General features: G+C 39.2%; 1 protein-coding gene across 9 annotated transcripts in view; it reads right to left on the reverse strand.

The window, feature by feature from the left end:
- ECT2L (epithelial cell transforming 2 like) overlaps positions 1-19,059 on the reverse strand; it is an 82,437-nt gene that overhangs the window by 33,138 nt on the left and 30,240 nt on the right. For all 9 annotated transcript variants that reach the window (XR_005782678.1, XM_040449032.1, XM_040449036.1 and 6 more), the window contains 6 exons: positions 14,646-14,808; positions 11,353-11,605; positions 10,332-10,500; positions 9,444-9,582; positions 7,280-7,448; positions 2,987-3,115 (listed from right to left, as the gene is read on the reverse strand). Coding sequence is in view for 8 of the 9 variants with exons in the window: in XM_040449032.1 (XP_040304966.1) it covers positions 2,987-3,115; positions 7,280-7,448; positions 9,444-9,582; positions 10,332-10,500; positions 11,353-11,605; positions 14,646-14,808 (1,022 nt within the window). In the remaining variant the exon portion in view is untranslated. The remainder of the gene's footprint in view (positions 1-2,986; positions 3,116-7,279; positions 7,449-9,443; positions 9,583-10,331; positions 10,501-11,352; positions 11,606-14,645; positions 14,809-19,059) is intronic.

Here is a 19,059-nt window from a genome sequence, read left to right on the forward strand (position 1 = left end):
GGATTTGGTGGTGGGAGGGGAATTCGGGAGTTTTCTCAGGGAAGAAAAAGGCAAGGTCAACAGCTGAAAGAGGTTATTGAAGTATTGACAGAGGAGGAGCAGGGACGGTATAGTCCTCTCCAAGAGTGGGAAAGGAATTTACCAAAGGAATTTACCAGGTGCTCATCAGCGTTGCAGTCTTATTCGACATTTATGCCGTCAAAGTCAAGTCAGATTAAAAGTCATATTACTTTTTTCAGCAGGCTTCAGCTGCTTTAGTGCAGGCGGGCGGAGGTTAGGTAGATGATGGTGTTTAAGGAACATTGGAATTTAGCCTGAGAAAGAGAGCCAAAGAAGTTCGGATTCTTTGCAAGAAACTAATGATAATGATGAACCATTAAACGCAGGTTTAACAAAGAAGGAACCAAGGATGAAGGCAAGGTTGATAGAGAGTGTAAAAGTGAGAGTGTGTGCATTGGAGATCTTCAGGCAAAGAACTATTAGAGTAGGAATATTTGGAACATGGCTGTTGGAATATTTGGCACATGATTTGGAAGTGGTACTGAGGGAGAAAAATGCTGGAGATCAAGCTTTCAGAGGTAATACAGCTTCCGGGGATGACAAGCTCAAGAGTGATGACCGAGGTGGCAGAAAAGAGATTTTTGGACTGAGAACCTGGGATCTTTTGACTGAATCAGGGTCTTGATGGCTCATCCAGGTGGAAGTGACCTTTGACAAGAACTTTAGAGATGGTTTGGGGGCCAAAATGGTGGTGAGAAATCTGAGCGCCATTATGTTTCACTGGAGACAATTCTTTAAATATTTTTTAATGTTTATTTATTTTTGAGAGAGAGACAGATTGAGATCAAGTAGGGGAGGGGCAGAGAGAGAGAGGGAGACACAGAATCCGAAGCAGGCTCCAGGCTCTGAGCTGTCAGCACAGAGCCCAACATGGGGCTTGAACTCACAGACCAGGAAATCATGACCAGAGCCGATGTTGGACACTCAACCACCTGAGCCACCCAGGCACCCTGAGACAATTCTAATATCACCAAATCTATTGTTCTTTTCCCCTTTTGCCCTTATTTTCAAGCCGTTCGAAGCTTTACTTTCCCAAATCCTTTCTTTTTGTTCTACTTCAGTTAAAATTTTTTGCTTTGCTCTCATTATAAAATACTAGTTCGTTATAGAAAATCAGGACAGGGGCGCCTGGGTGGCGCAGTCGGTTAAGCGCCCGACTTCAGCCAGGTCATGATCTCGCGGTCTGTGAGTTCGAGCCCCGCGTTGGGCTCTGGGCTGATGGCTCAGAGCCTGGAGCCTGTTTCCGATTCTGTGTCTCCCTCTCTCTCTGCCCCTCCCCCGTTCATGCTCTGTCTCTCTCTGTCCCAAAAATAAATAAAACGTTGAAAAAAAAATTAAAAAAAAAAAAAAAGAAAATCAGGACAAATAAGAGATCAAAGAAAAAGAAAAAAAGAAAAATCACTTATCTATTGTTAACACCTTGACATACATCCTTCCAAACCCTTTTCTATACACACCCCACTGCCACTCCCACCTGCCCCACACAGATTTTACACCGAGGAATCCCACACCACCCATATTTGATTTCAAATGTAGAAAATCTTGGGGCGCCTGGGTGGCGCAGTCGGTTAAGCGTCCGACTTCAGCCAGGTCACGATCTCGCGGTCCGTGAGTTCGAGCCCCGCGTCAGGCTCTGGGCTGATGGCTCAGAGCCTGGAGCCTGTTTCCGATTCTGTGTCTCCCTCTCTCTCTGCCCCTCCCCCGTTCATGCTCTGTCTTTCTCTGTCCCAAACAAATAAATAAACGTTAAAAAAAAAAATTAAAAAAAAATGTAGAAAATCTGAAAAACTCATCTAGAGATAGATGCTGTTAATATTTTGTTGTATTTCTTCCTAGACTTTTCTATACCTATTTTCTATACTTAAGATTACATAATTATAATAACTGTATAAGAAAAAAATGTATAATATTTTGTAATTCATTTTCCTCTAACCCTCTTCCCATTCTTTTGTTTTTCCCTTTTCCCTGGTTGAACTGTGGCAGGGGCATGCTTTGCATGTATGAATAGTTCAGTGAAATCTGAGGATTAGACAGAGCTTTAAGACTCACAGTTCCCTAAGGAATGGGTAATAAGAAACTGTTCGAGAAAATTTAATCTTATACTCCCTCTGCTTTGCTCTGCTTGGCATTAAAAAATATATAAAATTAAACAAAAAAATAAGCCCGTGATGGCAGAGCTTTTATTTAATAGATGTCTAGGAAGTGAATCTGTCTTATTGTTTCTAAAGTTTCTCTTCAAGTACTGAAATCAACTTTGAATTATAGTGACTGATACTGGACCGAGGGGCTCTGAACATTATCAGCAACCTCGGTGATCAGCAACCAGTCTCATCTTTACCAAGCACTTCACCTGTTTCTAATTTTCCAATATTATTTAAGTATTTGTATTATTTATTTTTAAGTGCTTACATTATTTTGATATTCACAAGTCCTGTAAGGTCAGATACTATTCTCCTAACTTTCGTATGAGGAAACAGAGGTCCACAAACTTGCCTAAGGCCATACAGCTAAAGTGGTATGCCTAGGATTCAAGTTCAAGGTCTTTGGTCACCAAGTTCATGCTCATTCCTTCCAGTTTCAGAACACAGCGGGGAGGCTTTTCTCAGGTTGATCGATTATGGTTTCTGTGCTGGTCAGGCACTTTCTCCTGTATAGTGGAGGCTGATTTTACCATGTTTTCCAGAAGAAATACAAATAATGCTCTTGGCTGGCTCTTGCCACTAGTGACTTTATTTCTGTTCTTGCCCCTCGTTACTTTGACAACTAACCGCAGCTCTTTGCCCCCTAAATACCTGAGTATGTGAGGTATAAGAGAAAAAAAGAAATAAAGAGGAACAAGGGACTGACTCATATGAACTGAAGGCATTTCAAAAATCCACAAAATATCACTGTAAAGTAGGCACGACCACCGCCTTTCAAAACTGACCGGATGCTCCGAGTGGTACAAAGAGGTCCACATGACCCCCTTCTTGTTCAGGAGCCACGTAGCTTCCTAATTTCTCCCAGAAGTCTCTCACTTCAGGCCTCAATAAATTTTTAATACCAATTTTATAACCTGAGGAAAAGAAATCAAAATGTCCTCTTAGTCTGTAACATTATCAGGAACAGAAACCCTTAGCGGTTTGTGAAAAAGCAACCACAACTCAAAAAGCCAGTATCTGCTCCTAAGAATCCAGTCTGGAGGGTGCCTCTCCTTTAGCAGTGCACCACACTGGGGCCACAAAAGGACCCCAACATGGCCACAATCTCCTTCACATTCTGAATTTATTGGACGCTGTGCACTCTGATTTAGGACATCGTCTCTCTGCCTCCAATGTATATATACCCCAGAAGTAAAGTATATATACCCCAAAATTAAAGTACATACACCCCAAAAGCAGCAGTGTGTTACCAGGCTCACAGCAGGGTTCAAGGTAGACGGTCAGTCAAGCCCTGAGATTTTTGCAACCAAGTTCCGAAGTTAAAATGTTTCTCACAGTTGTCAATCAAAAAAGAAGTCAGAACAGAAGGTTCCCAGAGATGGTAACCATCCTGGAAACGCTCACTTCCTGGGAATTCTATATGATGATTCAACTAATGAGAATGTGTTTGGACCCATTTCTAAGGGACTCCTGGAGACTCTGAATTCTTAAGTCCCAGGAGGGCAGTTGAAAATAAAGTCAGGCAAGAATCCCAACATTTCACTTCCTTCCACCGAGAAGTCTAGATACAGAACGGAAGGACCTGTCGAGATCACTGGAGTAAGAGATTTCATTTTGTTGTTGGTTTCAAGGCAAAAGCTCTTGCAGAAACACCACAATTATATAGAGGGAAAAACTTCCGTTTTCAAGTATTTTGTTATGTTACTATTGACATTTAAAAAAGAAAACAGGGGCGCCTGGGTGGCGCAGTCGGTTGAGCGTCCGACTTCAGCCAGGTCATGATCTCGCGGTCCGGGAGTTCGAGCCCCGCGTCGGGCTCTGGGCTGATGGCTCAGAGCCTGGAGCCTGTTTCCGATTCTGTGTCTCCCTCTCTCTCTGCCCCTCCCCCGTTCATGCTCTGTCTCTCTCTGTCCCAAAAATAAATAAAAAAAAATAAAAAAGAAAACAAAGGGAGCACCTTGGTGGCTCAGTCGGTTAAGTATCTGATTCTTGATTTTGGCTCTGGTCATCAACTCACAGTTTGTGGAATCGAACTCCAAGTGGGGCTCTGCTCTGACAGAGTGGCTCTTTCTTCCCTGTCTCTGTCCCTCCCCCCATTGTGTTTTCTGTCCCTCTCACACACTCTCTCTCTCAAAGTAAATAAATAAACATTAAATATATATGTACATATATATATTATTTTTTTAAAATAATTTTTAAAGAAAGAAAACAAAAAGGCAGAGATTAGAAACCTGTCTCATCTGGAGAACAAAAAGTCTGAGATGTTAGAAAACCCTAACAGGCTCTTCTACTCTGTAAGAGGTGAACCTACTATGCCACGGCATAAATTTGCAATTGATACCTCTCCATCGTTTAGAGGAGAGCTGCCATGTAATTAATCGTAAATTTAAACCCTGACTAGTAGCCATGCTTTACTTTGGGGGGGGGGGCGGCATATAAAATCAGGTGTGGAACGTAACTTGCCCCAGGCACAGCTAACCTGAACAAAAAAAGACAAAAATAAGGTAAAGATAAACCAAAAGCAGCTTGTTTTCGTTAATAATAAAATTCACTAAACCTGTCCCAAGCATGCTGAGTTCCAGCTGTCAGCAAGCCCTCTTGCTCAACCAAAGACCCCCAACAGTTAAACCCAGAAATAGACAAGACTGCTTAACTCATGCTCCAAAGAAAACCCATTATGCCTATTTCTCACTGCACTTTCTGGAGACATTGACAAGACGTTATGCAATGACTGGACTCTTCCAATTGGACCAGAAAAGCCCTGATAGCAATAGAATGCCTCAAAGACCACACCTAACATGTCCCCTTCTCTGCCTGTGATTGTGAGCTGAGCACATACCAACCCCCAGCTCATGATCACGTGCCCCCTGCCTGCTCTCGTGCACGTACCCCACGGAGCTCATCTCTGTAAAACTCTAGTGTCCATCCTGCAGGTGGAGAGGTCGGTTGTTTAGGCTCAAGCCTGCAACTCTCCTTGGCTACTGGCACTCAAAATACATGTCTCCCTTTCTTTCTTCCAAACCCTTGTCTCTTGAGTGATTGGCTTCTCTTGCCATGAGTTTATCTGCATTTGTTCAGCAACAGTGTTGGCAAACCCAGCCAGGAGCTATGCTTTCGGTTTGTGCAGCCCTCCTGGGATTCCCCCAGATGGATCAGTGGGCCCCGGCAGCCCGCCAGAGCTTTCCTGCTCCGTTCCTGAGTTAGCAGCTGGAATAGATCACTGGGCGACATAGCCACAGAGATGGCAGTTTAATGGGTGGTTCAGGTATTCGCTTGGCCATGTTGTGAGTTCCCTGCCAGCCAGATCCTTGACCATCTTATTCCCTTTCTTCCCTCATCTCCCAAAGGTGGAAGATTTCATGCTACAACAGTTCTATCTTAGGTATAACAAGGAAAGAATGTAAGTTATAGTAGAAGGAGGGCTAGAAACTGAAACTTTAGTTCTAAAACACTTGTCATCTTCTTCCCCCCAGAAAGGATAAAGATCATCATTTTTAAAAAATGTTTATGTATGTATGTATGTATGTATTTAGTTTGAGAGAGAAAAAGAAAGAGCATGAGCAGGGAAGAGAGAGAGAGAGAACCCCAGGGGCTCCACATGGTCAGTGCAGAGCCTGACTTGGGGCTTGAACTCACAAACCAGGAAATCATGATGTGAGTTGAAATTAAGAGTCCGAGGCTTAACCAGTTGAGCCATGCAGGTGCCCCACCATTAACATTTTTAAAAGAGGACCCATAACAAATTAATGATACCAGTCAATCCTTTCCTTTGTGGTATAAACCATTTGGAAGTACAATGCATTCTATTAGTGATATTTGCTGCTATTATAATTACTCTACTTTCATCAAACTTAAAAACTTTTGTGCATGAAAGAACAACATAATAAACAGAGTACGAGACAGCATACGGAATGGGAGAAAATATTTGCAAATCATATATCTGACAAGAGATCAATAGCTAGACTAATAAAGAGTATCTACACCTCCATAAAAAATATCAAATAAACCCATTAGAAAATGGGCAAAGGACTTCAATAGATACTTCCCTAAAGAAGATATACAAATAGCCAATAAGCATATGAAAAAATGTTCAACATCACGATTCATTAGACAAATGTAAATCAAAGCCATAATGAATATCACCTTAAACCCATTAAGATAGTTAACTATCAACTAAAAACAAAAACACAGAAAACAACGAGTGTTGGCAAGGATGTGAAGAAAATGGAACACTTTCTGTCTGCAACAGTGCACAAGGGAGCATAAAATGGTGGGAAATAGTATGGAGGTTCCTCAAAAGATTAAAAATAAAACTATCATATGGCTCTGCATTCCCATATGTGGATACATATCCAAAGGAATTTAAAGTAGAATCTCAAAGAGATATCTGCATACTCATGTTCACTACAGGACTATTCACAAAAACAAAGAAGTGGAAACAAAATAAATGTCCATCAACAAATGAAAGGATAAACCAAATGTGATCCACATATACAATGGAATATTATTCAGCCTTAAAAAGTGAAGGAAATCCTTTCATAAGCTACAACATGAATGAAACTTGATGACATTGTTAAGTGAAATAAGCCCGTCACAAAGTTAAATACTGTATGATTTCACTTCAGATGAGCTACATAAAGTAGTCAAATTCATAGGAACAGAAAGTATAATGGTAGTTCCTAGAGGCTGGAATAAGGGGGACAAGGGAAGTTTTTGTTTAATGGTGTGATGATGAATTTTACGTATCAACTTGACTGGGCCACCGGTGCCCAGATATTTAGTCAAATATAATTTTGGGTATGTCTGTGAGAGTGTTTGGGAATAAGATTAACGTTTGAATAAGCCGACTGAGTAAAGCAGATAGCTCTCCCCAGTGTGGGTGGGCCTCATCCAATCAGTTGAAGGCCTGAATAGAACAAAAAGGCTGACCCTTCTTGAATAAGAGGGACTCCTCCTCTATGACTCCTTTGAGCTAGGATATCAATTCTGTTAGCAAATTGAAAAATAGTATTCTGGAGGTCATACATGTGGTAGGCATTGCTGCAAAGTTGGTTGTTGTCTCGAATCTCCCAGCTTACCTTGGAGTAAATTGATTTCTCTGCTGTTTCCTTCACTGAATATCCCCATACTCTGTGCCTTCCGTCCATCCAGAGCTTTTTCTATGAGATAAAGCAGGCTCTCCAAGGTTAAGCCACAGTGTTCATACACCAGAGAAATGATACCTGCCTTAATGCTGTCCACTACTATCTAGAAAATGAAAACAGAGCCCATTATTTTAGCATATTTATTAATAAAGACAATGGGTATGTAATACGCTCTGATTTTTAAAGACTTGTTGTCAGAAACTGTGGAAGGAGGAAGATAAGCTTTCTCCTTTGTTGGTTTCTTTTTAAATAATTTCATTTCTTTTCTAATTATAAGAGGAGAAAATTAAGTATACCTACAATTCCATCCCTCAGGGGTAAATACTATTAACAAGTTAGATTACTTTCTTCCAGTCTTCTTATTTTTGTACCTACCCGTGCAAAGACATGTGCAACTTTTAAACATAATAAAATTCAGATCATATGATTTCACAATGGACTTTTAAAATAGATTTAAAGTTTTCCTCTTAATTATGAAGTTTTGAATTATCAATAGTGACTGATTGAATATATCCCATTTAAATAAATATTAAAACCACTGTGCTTTGAATTCAACAACCAAATACAGTTTTCACTGTGATAAAGTTAATTCATTAGCAGCAGACATGTTGGAAAGTCATTCAAGTCCACGATTTTTTTTTTTTGCCCGCAAACCTCATGCCGCTTTCTGAAGGTCACACAGTTCCACCCAACAAAGAACTACCACACGGTTATGACCTACTTTTTGCTTAAACACCCATCACATGTATAATAAAATAAGTAATTATGGCGTAGATTTATGTAAAGAAGAAAAATAGGAGGATAGACCTACTTTATTTTTTACATTTTAGTCACCATGCAGTACAATATTGGTTTCAGGAGTAGATTTCCGGGATTCATCACTTACACATGACACACTGTGCTCCTCACAGGTGCTCTGCTTCATACCCATCACCCATCTAGCCCACCCACCACCCACTTTTAACCGGTTTTTGTTGTTCGTTTGTTTGTTTTACCCAGATTCTATCACCAGTTATCCTTTGTGCCCAGCTTGATGCCCCTTATTAAACATCAGGGAAACTGTCTGGGGCCCACCTGGAGATCAAAGCTCTGATCTTGCTTTCATGTGTATCCACTAAGTCGGCCGGTTGTGAATGATCAGAGTCAATTTCTTTCAGTGCCCAGAAAGAATACTGACTTCATATCTTGAAAGCAACCATTTTGTTACAAATACAATTTTTTGAAAACACTTTCTAAGTAGGCCAATGAATATAACCTGCCCCGTGTCATCCCTTCAATATGTCCCTGTGTATCAATGCATACATATATACAAATACACACACTCACGTATCTCTAAAAATACGTGCTTCCTATGTCTTCTTTGTGCTTCCTTTATTGTTCTTATTACTCATATTAAAATTAAAATATATAACTTCATTATAGAAAGGACATTTTTTATGTCTATTTTTGAGAGAGAGAGAGAGAGAGAGAGAGAGACCGAGAGAGAAAGTGGGGGAGGGGCGGAGGGGGGAACAGAGGATTCGAAGCAGGCGCTGCGCTGACAGCAGCGAGGCTGATTTTGGGCTCGAACTCACGAACCGTGAGATCATGACCTGAGTTGAAGTAGGACGCTCAACCGGCTGAGCCCCCCACGTGTCCCAGAGAAAGAACATATTTTAATTTAATGGCACCTCATTAAATAGGTCACAAACTAGGATTCCTGACATTCTTCTTTTGAGAAATGGTGGTGACATGATAGTATTTAATTCCTTGGGCATTCCAAAGAGGTTTTAAAATAATCCTTAATCACCTTGCTCTTTTTTGGGCTGAGTGCAACAAATTCAATTCAGTAAGAATTCACCGGACACTTAACTACTTGCAAGGTGGTTTGGCCTTTCATGCTTTCTTAAAAGTAATTTTGATTTATGGGTATCTTTATCGCTTCTGATTTTTAGAAGTATTTTGGGTCTGTAAATTTGCTTTCAGAAGATGAATCCTTTTCATACACATGGGGGCCAAAAGATTGCCATACGTCCTCTAGTGGGGATGAAAAAGGAAAAAAAAAAAAAACAAAACAACCCAATTCAAAAAAGGGCAGGCCTCCTAACACACTCTGTACCTCATATGCAGGAATCCGAGATGATATTAATATGATGTGGAGCTGGGAAGCATATGAACCGCTGTCATCATTTTTATGAACACCATGCCAAGTTTTCTTTGATAACAAAGGATAGGAATGGCTTCCAGAAACATTGCTTCTACAGGGAAAAGAGGGGAAGAAGTGAAATTTTAATTTTCTATTCATTTGATTTTGATGCTGGAGCACCGACATGTTGTCTGGGCATTACTCATACTGAACAAGGCATGTGGCCGTAGGACCTCAGTCTCTCCCTGCGGTTTTTGGGGACAGCAGCAAATGGGGTTCTTGAGTGGGGAGGGGCTGGAGCTGGCCTCTGGGCCTCTCCTCCTGCATTTGAAGGACACTGGAAAGGTCTTCTGGAACTTATTTAGCGTTTATCGGGCACTCAGAATGAATATAGTGACATACTTAGGGGTTCAAAATGACGTCTTAAAGAGGAACAGCTGAGAAATTTAAAATTTCCTAAATCATCTGGTCCCCACAGCTCTCTGAGTAATGACTCTATTCTCTTACCCTTACCCCCACAGTCCCATTTGGATATGCTTATTCCATAAAAAAACATTTCTGAAAAAAAATGTTACTTTTGCTCAATAGCTTTGCACAGAACGTGTCCTACAGTCCAGCCTCTTTGTAGGGTCAAGAATATTTGAAATATAAAATTTATTTTGAAAGTTACAGATTTCCCTCTTCAGAGAACATGTTAAAGACCACTGGTCTTGAGGACTAAAGAGTTATTTCTGTTGCTGTTTCGTAGGATAGGAGCCAGATAATTATACAAGCTCCCTGCGTGTTAGCTAAATCATTCTAGAATGAATTCTTGGTATCATGGGATGGTCTTGAGCTTTCAGGAGACGGAGGTTTGCTTACCGCTTGGGCAAAGCTTCTAAGGATGCCAAAACAAGCTGTTTCTCCAAAGCTTCATGTAATCCCACTCGATCCCTCACAGTCTGGGACAGACGTGGCTGGCATTTGGATTTTAACAATCTAGAGCAGCACGTTCCGCTCGCCCAAGGGGGTCGAACTTTAAATAACTCCTCTGAAAAACAAATAGCACCGGCTCAGTTGTTTACTTCAGTTCTTAATTGCTTCTCTCAGCCAAGTCTACCTAGATAAAGGCATCAAAAATCAAGCCGTACCAGGGCACTGCTCCAAATGGCAATACCTGTAGCCCTTTCTACAGACTCTGTTTGGATTTCTTATCGTCTCAGCACTGTGGCTGTGAGTTACCAGTCATGTCAGGTCAAGAGACAAAGCTCAGAGAACCAGCACCCCTTTTCTTGTGAAAACCAGTTAATCAATGTATAGGCATCACGTCCATTTCTGCATTTCTTCTTGGCTTCAAGTAACTTCCCATTTGTTAGGATCTCACCGGGTGTGAGTCAGTGAAAAAAAAAAAAAAAAAAAAGATGGCAGAACTCAAATCACTTTTGTCGATGACTATTGTGCACTGTGCAAATCAGAGGGCTTAGCTGAGAGTGGGTCTTATCCCTCCTCCCTTTCCACTTTGCTTTTTTTAATGCCATTCTTCCTGCTTCTGCCTATTTTCATTCCTCCCTCTCTGTCACCAGTCCCAATTCTGCCTGCGTTATTCTTCTCTCTCCCTGTTTTTGGTCTCCTAAACTCCTAAACCCGAGAGTAACCAGAATAATAATGGAGGCACTGATATTTGACTTTCTGTATTTCATCTGAAATCTTTTTTTTTCTTATTCATGAACTGGAAATATAAGGGGGGGGGGGGGGGGAAGAACTTGTCCTGAACATACTTTAGAGAAAGCCACCCACATGCTATTCCAGAAAGACCTAACTATCCTCCTCTGTGGGAATTTGTGTGTAAATCCATTCGTTTCTACAATAGTTGGATAAGATAGAGTTTTCAAATGCTGCTCACTTTTACGTAGCGCAATTTTCTCCCAAATTATTTTTCGTAGGCGCTTTTCTCTTTGTCTCTCCTGTAGCTCCTCATCTTCTCTTTTGGGTTCATTCAAGGTCCCATACATAGCAGTAGCTTCCCTAGGGATTGGCCAATCTAAGTTGGACACACAAGCAATGTAATGATGCTTCCAAGCACCATACTCATTATCTGTTGGAGTATAGGGCAGAAACCACCCAAACCTAATGCATTTGGGCATCCATAAGCAGTCCTACAGAAAAAGAAATGAGAAAGAGAGTTTGCTAGAAATTTTTAAGGACAGTTTCCTAGTAATAATGTTTCAGGTACACATAACTTCTTTACATTGAGATTTCTGGTGCCGCTGACTTGTCATCTGAATTTGACTCTAACAAACAAGAACCATCCCTGACTCCGTAGAAAAGTAGTCTTTGATGACAATATACGTTACATATGAATATATGTATTAGTCATCTTTGTACACTTGCTCCCATAGCATTTGATTTACCCTAGATTCTGAGGATTTTGAGCAATAGTATATTAGTTTGTTTCAGACCAAACCTTCCACTGGGAACACCTTTGGTTGAACCACATGATCTTGCCAGTATGCAACCAGCTTTGATATATGGGAACAGCAAATTTCACGTGATCTAATTGAGTCAAGTATCTAGACAGAATATTATAAAACAATTCTTTGAAGGCGTATAGAGCTACGAATGCAACGTCTCATGTGACCATGACCCCAGAGAGAAGGGAAACCCAGAGAGGTGACCCCAACATTTGGCATTACTTTTCATTTCAAGGCATCTGGCAGTTCCAAAGGAAAGCTCAGGCTGAGAAGCAAAGCAGAAAGTTATGGCTGAACGACAGGGAAGCTGAAAAGAATTTTAGGTATTCTCACGAGGAGGAGAGGAAACAAAATTAAATTCAGGGCTCACTAAGGGCAAGAGCCTTGGTGATCACGCCTGGCTTTCAGCTGAGATCCTTATCAGCAAGGATAAGGAATTAGACAACTATCACAAAGACTGAAGCCAGCTTTGAAAAATCTCTTTCTCTGACTGGATTTAAGTCATCTATTCCTAGCCTAACCAAATGCCAGAAACAAAAGCAAATTCTCTCTGGAAGAAGATAACCTCATCCAGAGACTCAAATTATTGACTGCAAAAATTTCTTATAACCAATATCTGATACTCCATAAAAAGTACCAAGCACACCAAAGGACAAGAATTGTTTGTTTCTCCTTTTGTCTTTCATGATCTGTTATTAAGTAGAGTAAGACCCTCAGGAGAGCCATGTGTTGTAATTGTTAGGCACGAACTTAAAAAATAAACAACCCTATAATTAATATGTCTGGGAAATTAAATAGCTAGGTGAGAAATTTTGGTAAAATAATCAGATCAGCATTCTAGAACTGAAAAACATAATAGCAGAAATTTAAAACTCAATGGACCAGTTTAAAAGCAAATTAGAATCCAGCAAGAGAGAGAATTAGTAAACTAAAAAGCCAGAAGAGGGGCGCCTGGGTGGCGCAGTCGGTTAAGCGTCCGACTTCAGCCAGGTCACGATCTCGCGGTCCGTGAGTTCGAGCCCCACGTCGGGCGCTAGGCTGATGGCTCGGAGCCTGGAGCCTGTTTCCGATTCTGTGTCTCCCTCTCTCTCTGCCCCTCCCCCGTTCATGCTCTGTCTCTCTCTGTCGCAAAAATAAATAAACGTTGAAAAAAAAAATAAATAAAAAAAAATAAAAAGCCAGAAGAAAGATGCAGGCTGAAACACTGACAGCCAAGAAAGGTGGAAAAGACACATAGAGAACATGAAGCTTGCAGGGCGGGTGAGTCAGTCTAACACATAAGTACTGGAACCGCAGAGGAAAAGGAGAGAAAATGGGGCAGAATATGAAGGGATCGTGTCCGACAGCTTTTCGAAACTGAGAAAAGACACTAAATCTCAGATGCAAAAAAAAAAAAAAAAAAATTACTGTAAATCACAAAATAGGAGAAACACACATACACACGCACATTTCTGGGTACCTCCTAAAAAAATTGCATAAGACAGAAGACAAGATGGAGGAAAAAATCGTAAAAGCAGCTAAGGAAATAAGGAGCAACAATAAAACTTCCCGCTTCTTCCAAAAAAAATGTGTGTGCGTATGTGTGTAGAAAATTAAAATATTTGACAGTAACATAGAAACTGGGAGGAGGGGAGCAGATGCGGGGTCCGAAGCTTCTGGCTTTATCTCAGAAGTGGTAAAAAAAAATAATAATAAAAACAAAAAAACCCACCCTAGAACGAGTGCTGTAATCTCTAATACAGCCAGGAGAAAACAGCTAAAGAATTTAAAATTAACAATCTGAAAAATATGGAAGTACTCCAAAAGAAAAAAGAGAAACAAGATATAAAACACAAGGAACAAACAAAAAGTAAATAGTGAAACGGTGGACTTAAGCTTACATATATCAGTATGTACACAAATGTAAACAGAAGAATGACCCCAGCTAAAAGCCAGGGACTGTCAAATGTTAAAAAAACAACTCCCCACAACCACATTCTGTTTCCGAGACATATTCCTTAAATACGAGGACATAGAAAAGTAAAAAGTCAGAAAACAATACATATGCCAACACCTCGCCTGGGTTCTTAAATGCTGTAAACCCAGGACTCACAGTTGGTTTTGCATGTGGCCTCTCCATGGAAAGCTAGGTATTTTCTGAGATCAGAAGCTCAACACTAGCCCGCTCTGGGAAGTTTGTACACGTTAAAGAAGTAAGTTATTGACTTGTATTCAAGTATGTCTGCCATTACATTTCATTAAATCTTTTAAGAAGAAAATGAGACAAGCCAGAGGCAGAGTTAATGGCAGAGGATGTTGGAAATCCAGATTTACATTCTTTAACAGATGTGAGCCAAAGAGGGATCAGATGAGGTTGTGGTTGTACGGCAATTTTCGAGGTGAATGATCATGGATAAAATCATACCATATAATAACCAAAGCTTAACTACAATTTCTCAGGAAAGAAGTGGACTTCTTTAGCCACGGTAAAATGTTTTCTAAATAATTAAATTGAGTATTTGAAGATTCTTAAAATTACACGAATTATTAGAATAGTGTATATCCGCTCACTTACAAAATAAATTATCATATTTAACTTCTCCCCATGTTTGCTCTGAAGGGTAAGTTAATTATGGTTCAAATACTCTCCATTACTGTCTTCAGGGAAGGAAGCTACCCCAGTTGTCTCCTTACAGAACACAGCTGTTATTTGTGCCCTATCGGTAGGAAGTGACAAGTAGTCAACCTGTTCAGTTAAAAACTTCCAGGCCCAGCTGACTTGTGCAGCTGCACACAAATCTTTTGGATTCAGAAAGGAAAAGATATATAGAGAAATGAAGCGCGGTAACACCGTAGAGAAATCCACTTTGGCCATTTGCATCCTTTCTGAAAACCACTCTTGGACAATCCTACAAAGAAAGACACAGAAATTTAGTTCAGAACGCTAGTATCTAAAACCGACCAAAAATCTAGGATACATATTGGTCATTGTTCTTTCTATAATGTTCTAACTATAAAAAAACAAAACAAAACTTAAATCCTAGGTAACACACAGCTAGATTTTTAAAAATACTGTATCTACTTTCACTGATCCAATCTAAAGGTGAGTAATAAAAATATCTAAAATCTACAGGAAAAAGGTCTGAAATAAACATAGTTATTTAAGTTATAAATCTGGATTTTCTGTCTTTTCCTTTACTCCAAATTCAATAAATCAGCAAGTCCTGTCAGCCCTACAAATATGTACCCTCATATCCAACCACTTTCTCTCCACCTCCACTGCTATCACCACTGCAAAGCCCCTCCTTCTCCCTCCTGCACAACTGCAATAACCCCTTCTGATAGGCTCCCCCATTCCACTCCTCTTCCAAGAGCCCATTCTCTACATGGCAGTGGAGGGTTTTGTTTTTTTTTTTTCTAATTTTTTTTTTCATTAAGTAACCTCTATGCCCAACGTGGGTCTCAAACTCACAAACCTAAGATCAAGAGTCACATGTTCCAGAGACTGAGCCAGCCAGGCGCCCCCTCAAGTGTTTTTGGTTTTTTTAATGTAAATTAGATAATGTCACTCATGCAAGTAAAACCCTACAATGACTTCCCGGTGTTATTAGAATAAAACCCTGTAGCTACATCACACTTAGTGGTGAAATATTAATGCCTCCCCCCTAACATAAGAACAAACCAAGAATGTTCACTCTCATTCCTTCAATTTAACAGGCGCCGGAGATCCTAGCCATTTCAACAAGACAGGAAAAAAAGTAACTAGTATACATATTGGAAAGGAAGCAGTAAAACTGTCTCAATTCATGTATGCGGAATCTACAAAACCACTTTTAAAAACAAGGAATCTGCAAAACAACCATTTAAATTGTCGAACTAATTAGTATAAAATGGTTGATGATTTTCTTTTATCTTTTTTTTTTAAGTTAATTTCATTGTTTTGAGAGGGACAGAGACACCACAAGTGGGGGAGGGGCAGAGAGAGGGAGACAGAGAATCCCAAGCAGGCTCTACGCAGTCAGTGAAGGAAATTGTGAGATCGTGACCCGAGCCAAAACCAAGAGTCAGATGCTTAACTGAGCCACCCGGGAGCCTCTGATTCTCTTTTATCTTTTTAATGTTTATAGGATCTATAGCAACATTCCCTTTTTCATTCCTGATATTGGCAATTTTCTCTTCTTTTTTCCTGGTTATTCTTGCCAGGAGTTTATCAATTCAATTACTTTTTTTTTTTTAACAGCTTTTGTTTTCATAAATTTTCTCTCTTCATTTTCTATTTTATTGATGTCAGCTCTTCATCATTTCTTTACTTCTACTTACTTTGGGTGTAATTTGAGTTTCTTTCTAGTTTCTTAAGGTAGAAATTTAGATAGTTAATTTGAATCCTTTTTTTTCTTTTCTGAGGTAGGAATTTAAATGATATATTTTCCTCTAAGCTGTACTTCAGCTGCATCTCAGCCATTTAGATGTGTTGTATTTTCATTGTCACTCAATTTGAAATATTCTAATTTCCCTTGTGTTTTCTTTTTTGACCACGTGTTTTTTATAAGTGAGTTAACTTCCAAATAGTTTTGGATTTTCTAGATAAATATTTTTGGGTTTTCTAGGTATTTTATATTTTTTAATCTCAAATTTTATTGCATTGTTGTTAAAACTTATACTTAATTAGATTTTAACAATTCTGAAATGTATTGAGTCTTATTTTTTGGACCAGGAAATTATGTATCTTGGTGAAAGTTATTTTGCTCATAAAAAAACTCATCTATTGGGAAGTTGTTGGCTTTAATTTCCTATGAATATTAGGTCAAGGTGGTTTAGAAGATTGCTCAGTTCTATATTCTCACTGATTTTTTTTGTTTAGTTGTTCTATTATAATTTACTCAGTTTTGTTTTATGTAATTTGAAACTCTATTATTTGGTACATACATATTTATTATTTTATGACTTCATGATGAAGGGATCCTTTTCTCCTTATATAATGTCCCTCTCTGTCTTTCTAGTAACATTCCTCATCTTGAAGTCCATTTTGTCTGATATTAATATTGCCATCCTACTTTTATATACTTAGCATTTATATCCTATCCTTTTACTTTTAACCAATCAGAATCTTTATATTTACAGTGTATCCTTTGTGGTCAGTATACAGTTAGATCTTGTTTTGTTTTTTCTTTTTAAAGCTCATTTAACCACCACTGCCTTTTATTTGAAGGTTTAGTCCACTTATATTTAATATAATTATTGATATGGTTGAATCCAGGTCTTAATTTTATTTGTTTTTTGCTTTTCCCATTTGTTTTATGAAAATTTATTCCTCCTCTCCTGTCTTGGTTTGAGGTAATACATTTTTTTGTATTCCATTTCAATTCCTTTATTGACTTTTTAGGATATCTCTTGCATTATGCAATTGAGTTGTTGTTAGCAAGTACAATACGCATCGTTGACATTTCATAGTCTATTTAGAGTGAATATTCATATAAAATTAAAGAACAGTGCAATGGTATAGTTCTTGACATCCTTAAGCTTTGGTCATGATACCACATCTACTTATGTTATAAGCCCCATAATACATTGGTTTTGCTTTAAACAGTCATATGTCTGTAAAATAACTTTAAAATTTTACATTTTCCCACACAATACCATTTCCTGCTTGTACATCCAAGCTTCCATCTGTTATCAATTTCCTTAGCCTGAAGAATTTGTTTCAGCCTTTCTTCACTGGAGGTCTTCTGACAACAAATTTTATCACTCTCTTTTTATATGAAAATGTCTTATTTCACCCTAATGTTTGTAGTACTATTATGACCTGCATTAATCAGTTTTAATAATTATCATCTTGTAGCCAGTCTGGTTTCTGCTATATCATCATCTTTCCTTCCTCCTCCTCTGCCTCCTCCTCTTCTTTCTTTTCCTCCTCTCTCCCTCCTCTTCCTGTTTCTTCCTCCCTCACTCCCATTTTATTTTAAAGCCAGCCTAAAACATTGGGTCACTGCACTCATCTCACCCACATAGATGTGTTATATTGTCATCATCATTCCATATGAAATATTCTCATTTCTCTTGTGATTTCTTCTTTGATATTTCTGTGTGCCTTACTAAACAATAGGAGCATTTTTAAAAAACATATACTATAATACCATCATCATGCCTAAACAAATTCAATAAGAATTTTTTTTTTTAACATTTATTTTTGAGAGAGAGAGATGGACCACAAGCAGGAGAGGAGCAGAGAAGGAGCGAGACATAGAATCCAAAGCAGGCTCCAGGCTCTGAGCTGTCAGCACAGAACCCAATGTGGGGCTCGAACCCATGAAACGCGAGATCATGACCTGAGCCGAGGTTGGATACTTAACTGACTGAGTCACCTAGGTGCCCCTCAACAATAATTTCTTAATGTGATATCTATTTTTAAAAAGTTTATAAAAATATAGCATACATCAAGAACACTTCTAAGAACACTTCTTACATTACTCTGTGTGCCACCTAAGCACAAATGGATCTTGAATGAATAAAAAATCTGGGGGCTATGTAGGCCTTAGACCAAAGAGATGTTTTATGGTTCATGAAAGATGCATTGCTGGCCCTGTAGCCACCAATTATAAAAAAAAAAAGAGATACTTAATTCCTAACTGCCCTCTCTGGATATTGGCCATAAACATCTGTTATAATCCCAAGCCACCAAATAGGTCATCATATGTGAATAAGAATCACTAGAACAAGAAAGTTTGGAAGCAATCCAAGGATTAGCAAATGGAAGTCTTCCCTGGAACCCCTAATCTCCTCCAATCTCAGTGAAATTACAGATGTTTGTGACCAATCTCATAGCTGATTGGAAAATTTGGCAATGGAACTCACCAGAACTCTTTTATCTCAAGCCATGGGGACCATGGAACTATTTTTTACTGCTAAGTGGCTACTGCTACCCTGTTACCAGGTCCTATTGGACACAGATTAACTCACTGGAAGACAAATCCTGTCTCTGAATGGATCTCATTCTGCAATGTGTCTTCTCTGACTTTCTATGACCTTCTCTGAATGCATAGGCTAAATTCCCACAGGGTGGGTCAAGCCCCAGAAAGTTCCAATGTGAAATGAAAACACTATCTCCAATTAGGGACGAGAAAATAACTTAGTTATCTTCATTAACAAGTTGCTGAAGACCC

This window comes from Herpailurus yagouaroundi, unplaced genomic scaffold, assembly GCF_014898765.1.
Source record: "Herpailurus yagouaroundi ecotype Mexico unplaced genomic scaffold, PumYag 198, whole genome shotgun sequence".
Taxonomy (NCBI): Eukaryota; Metazoa; Chordata; class Mammalia; order Carnivora; family Felidae; genus Herpailurus; species Herpailurus yagouaroundi.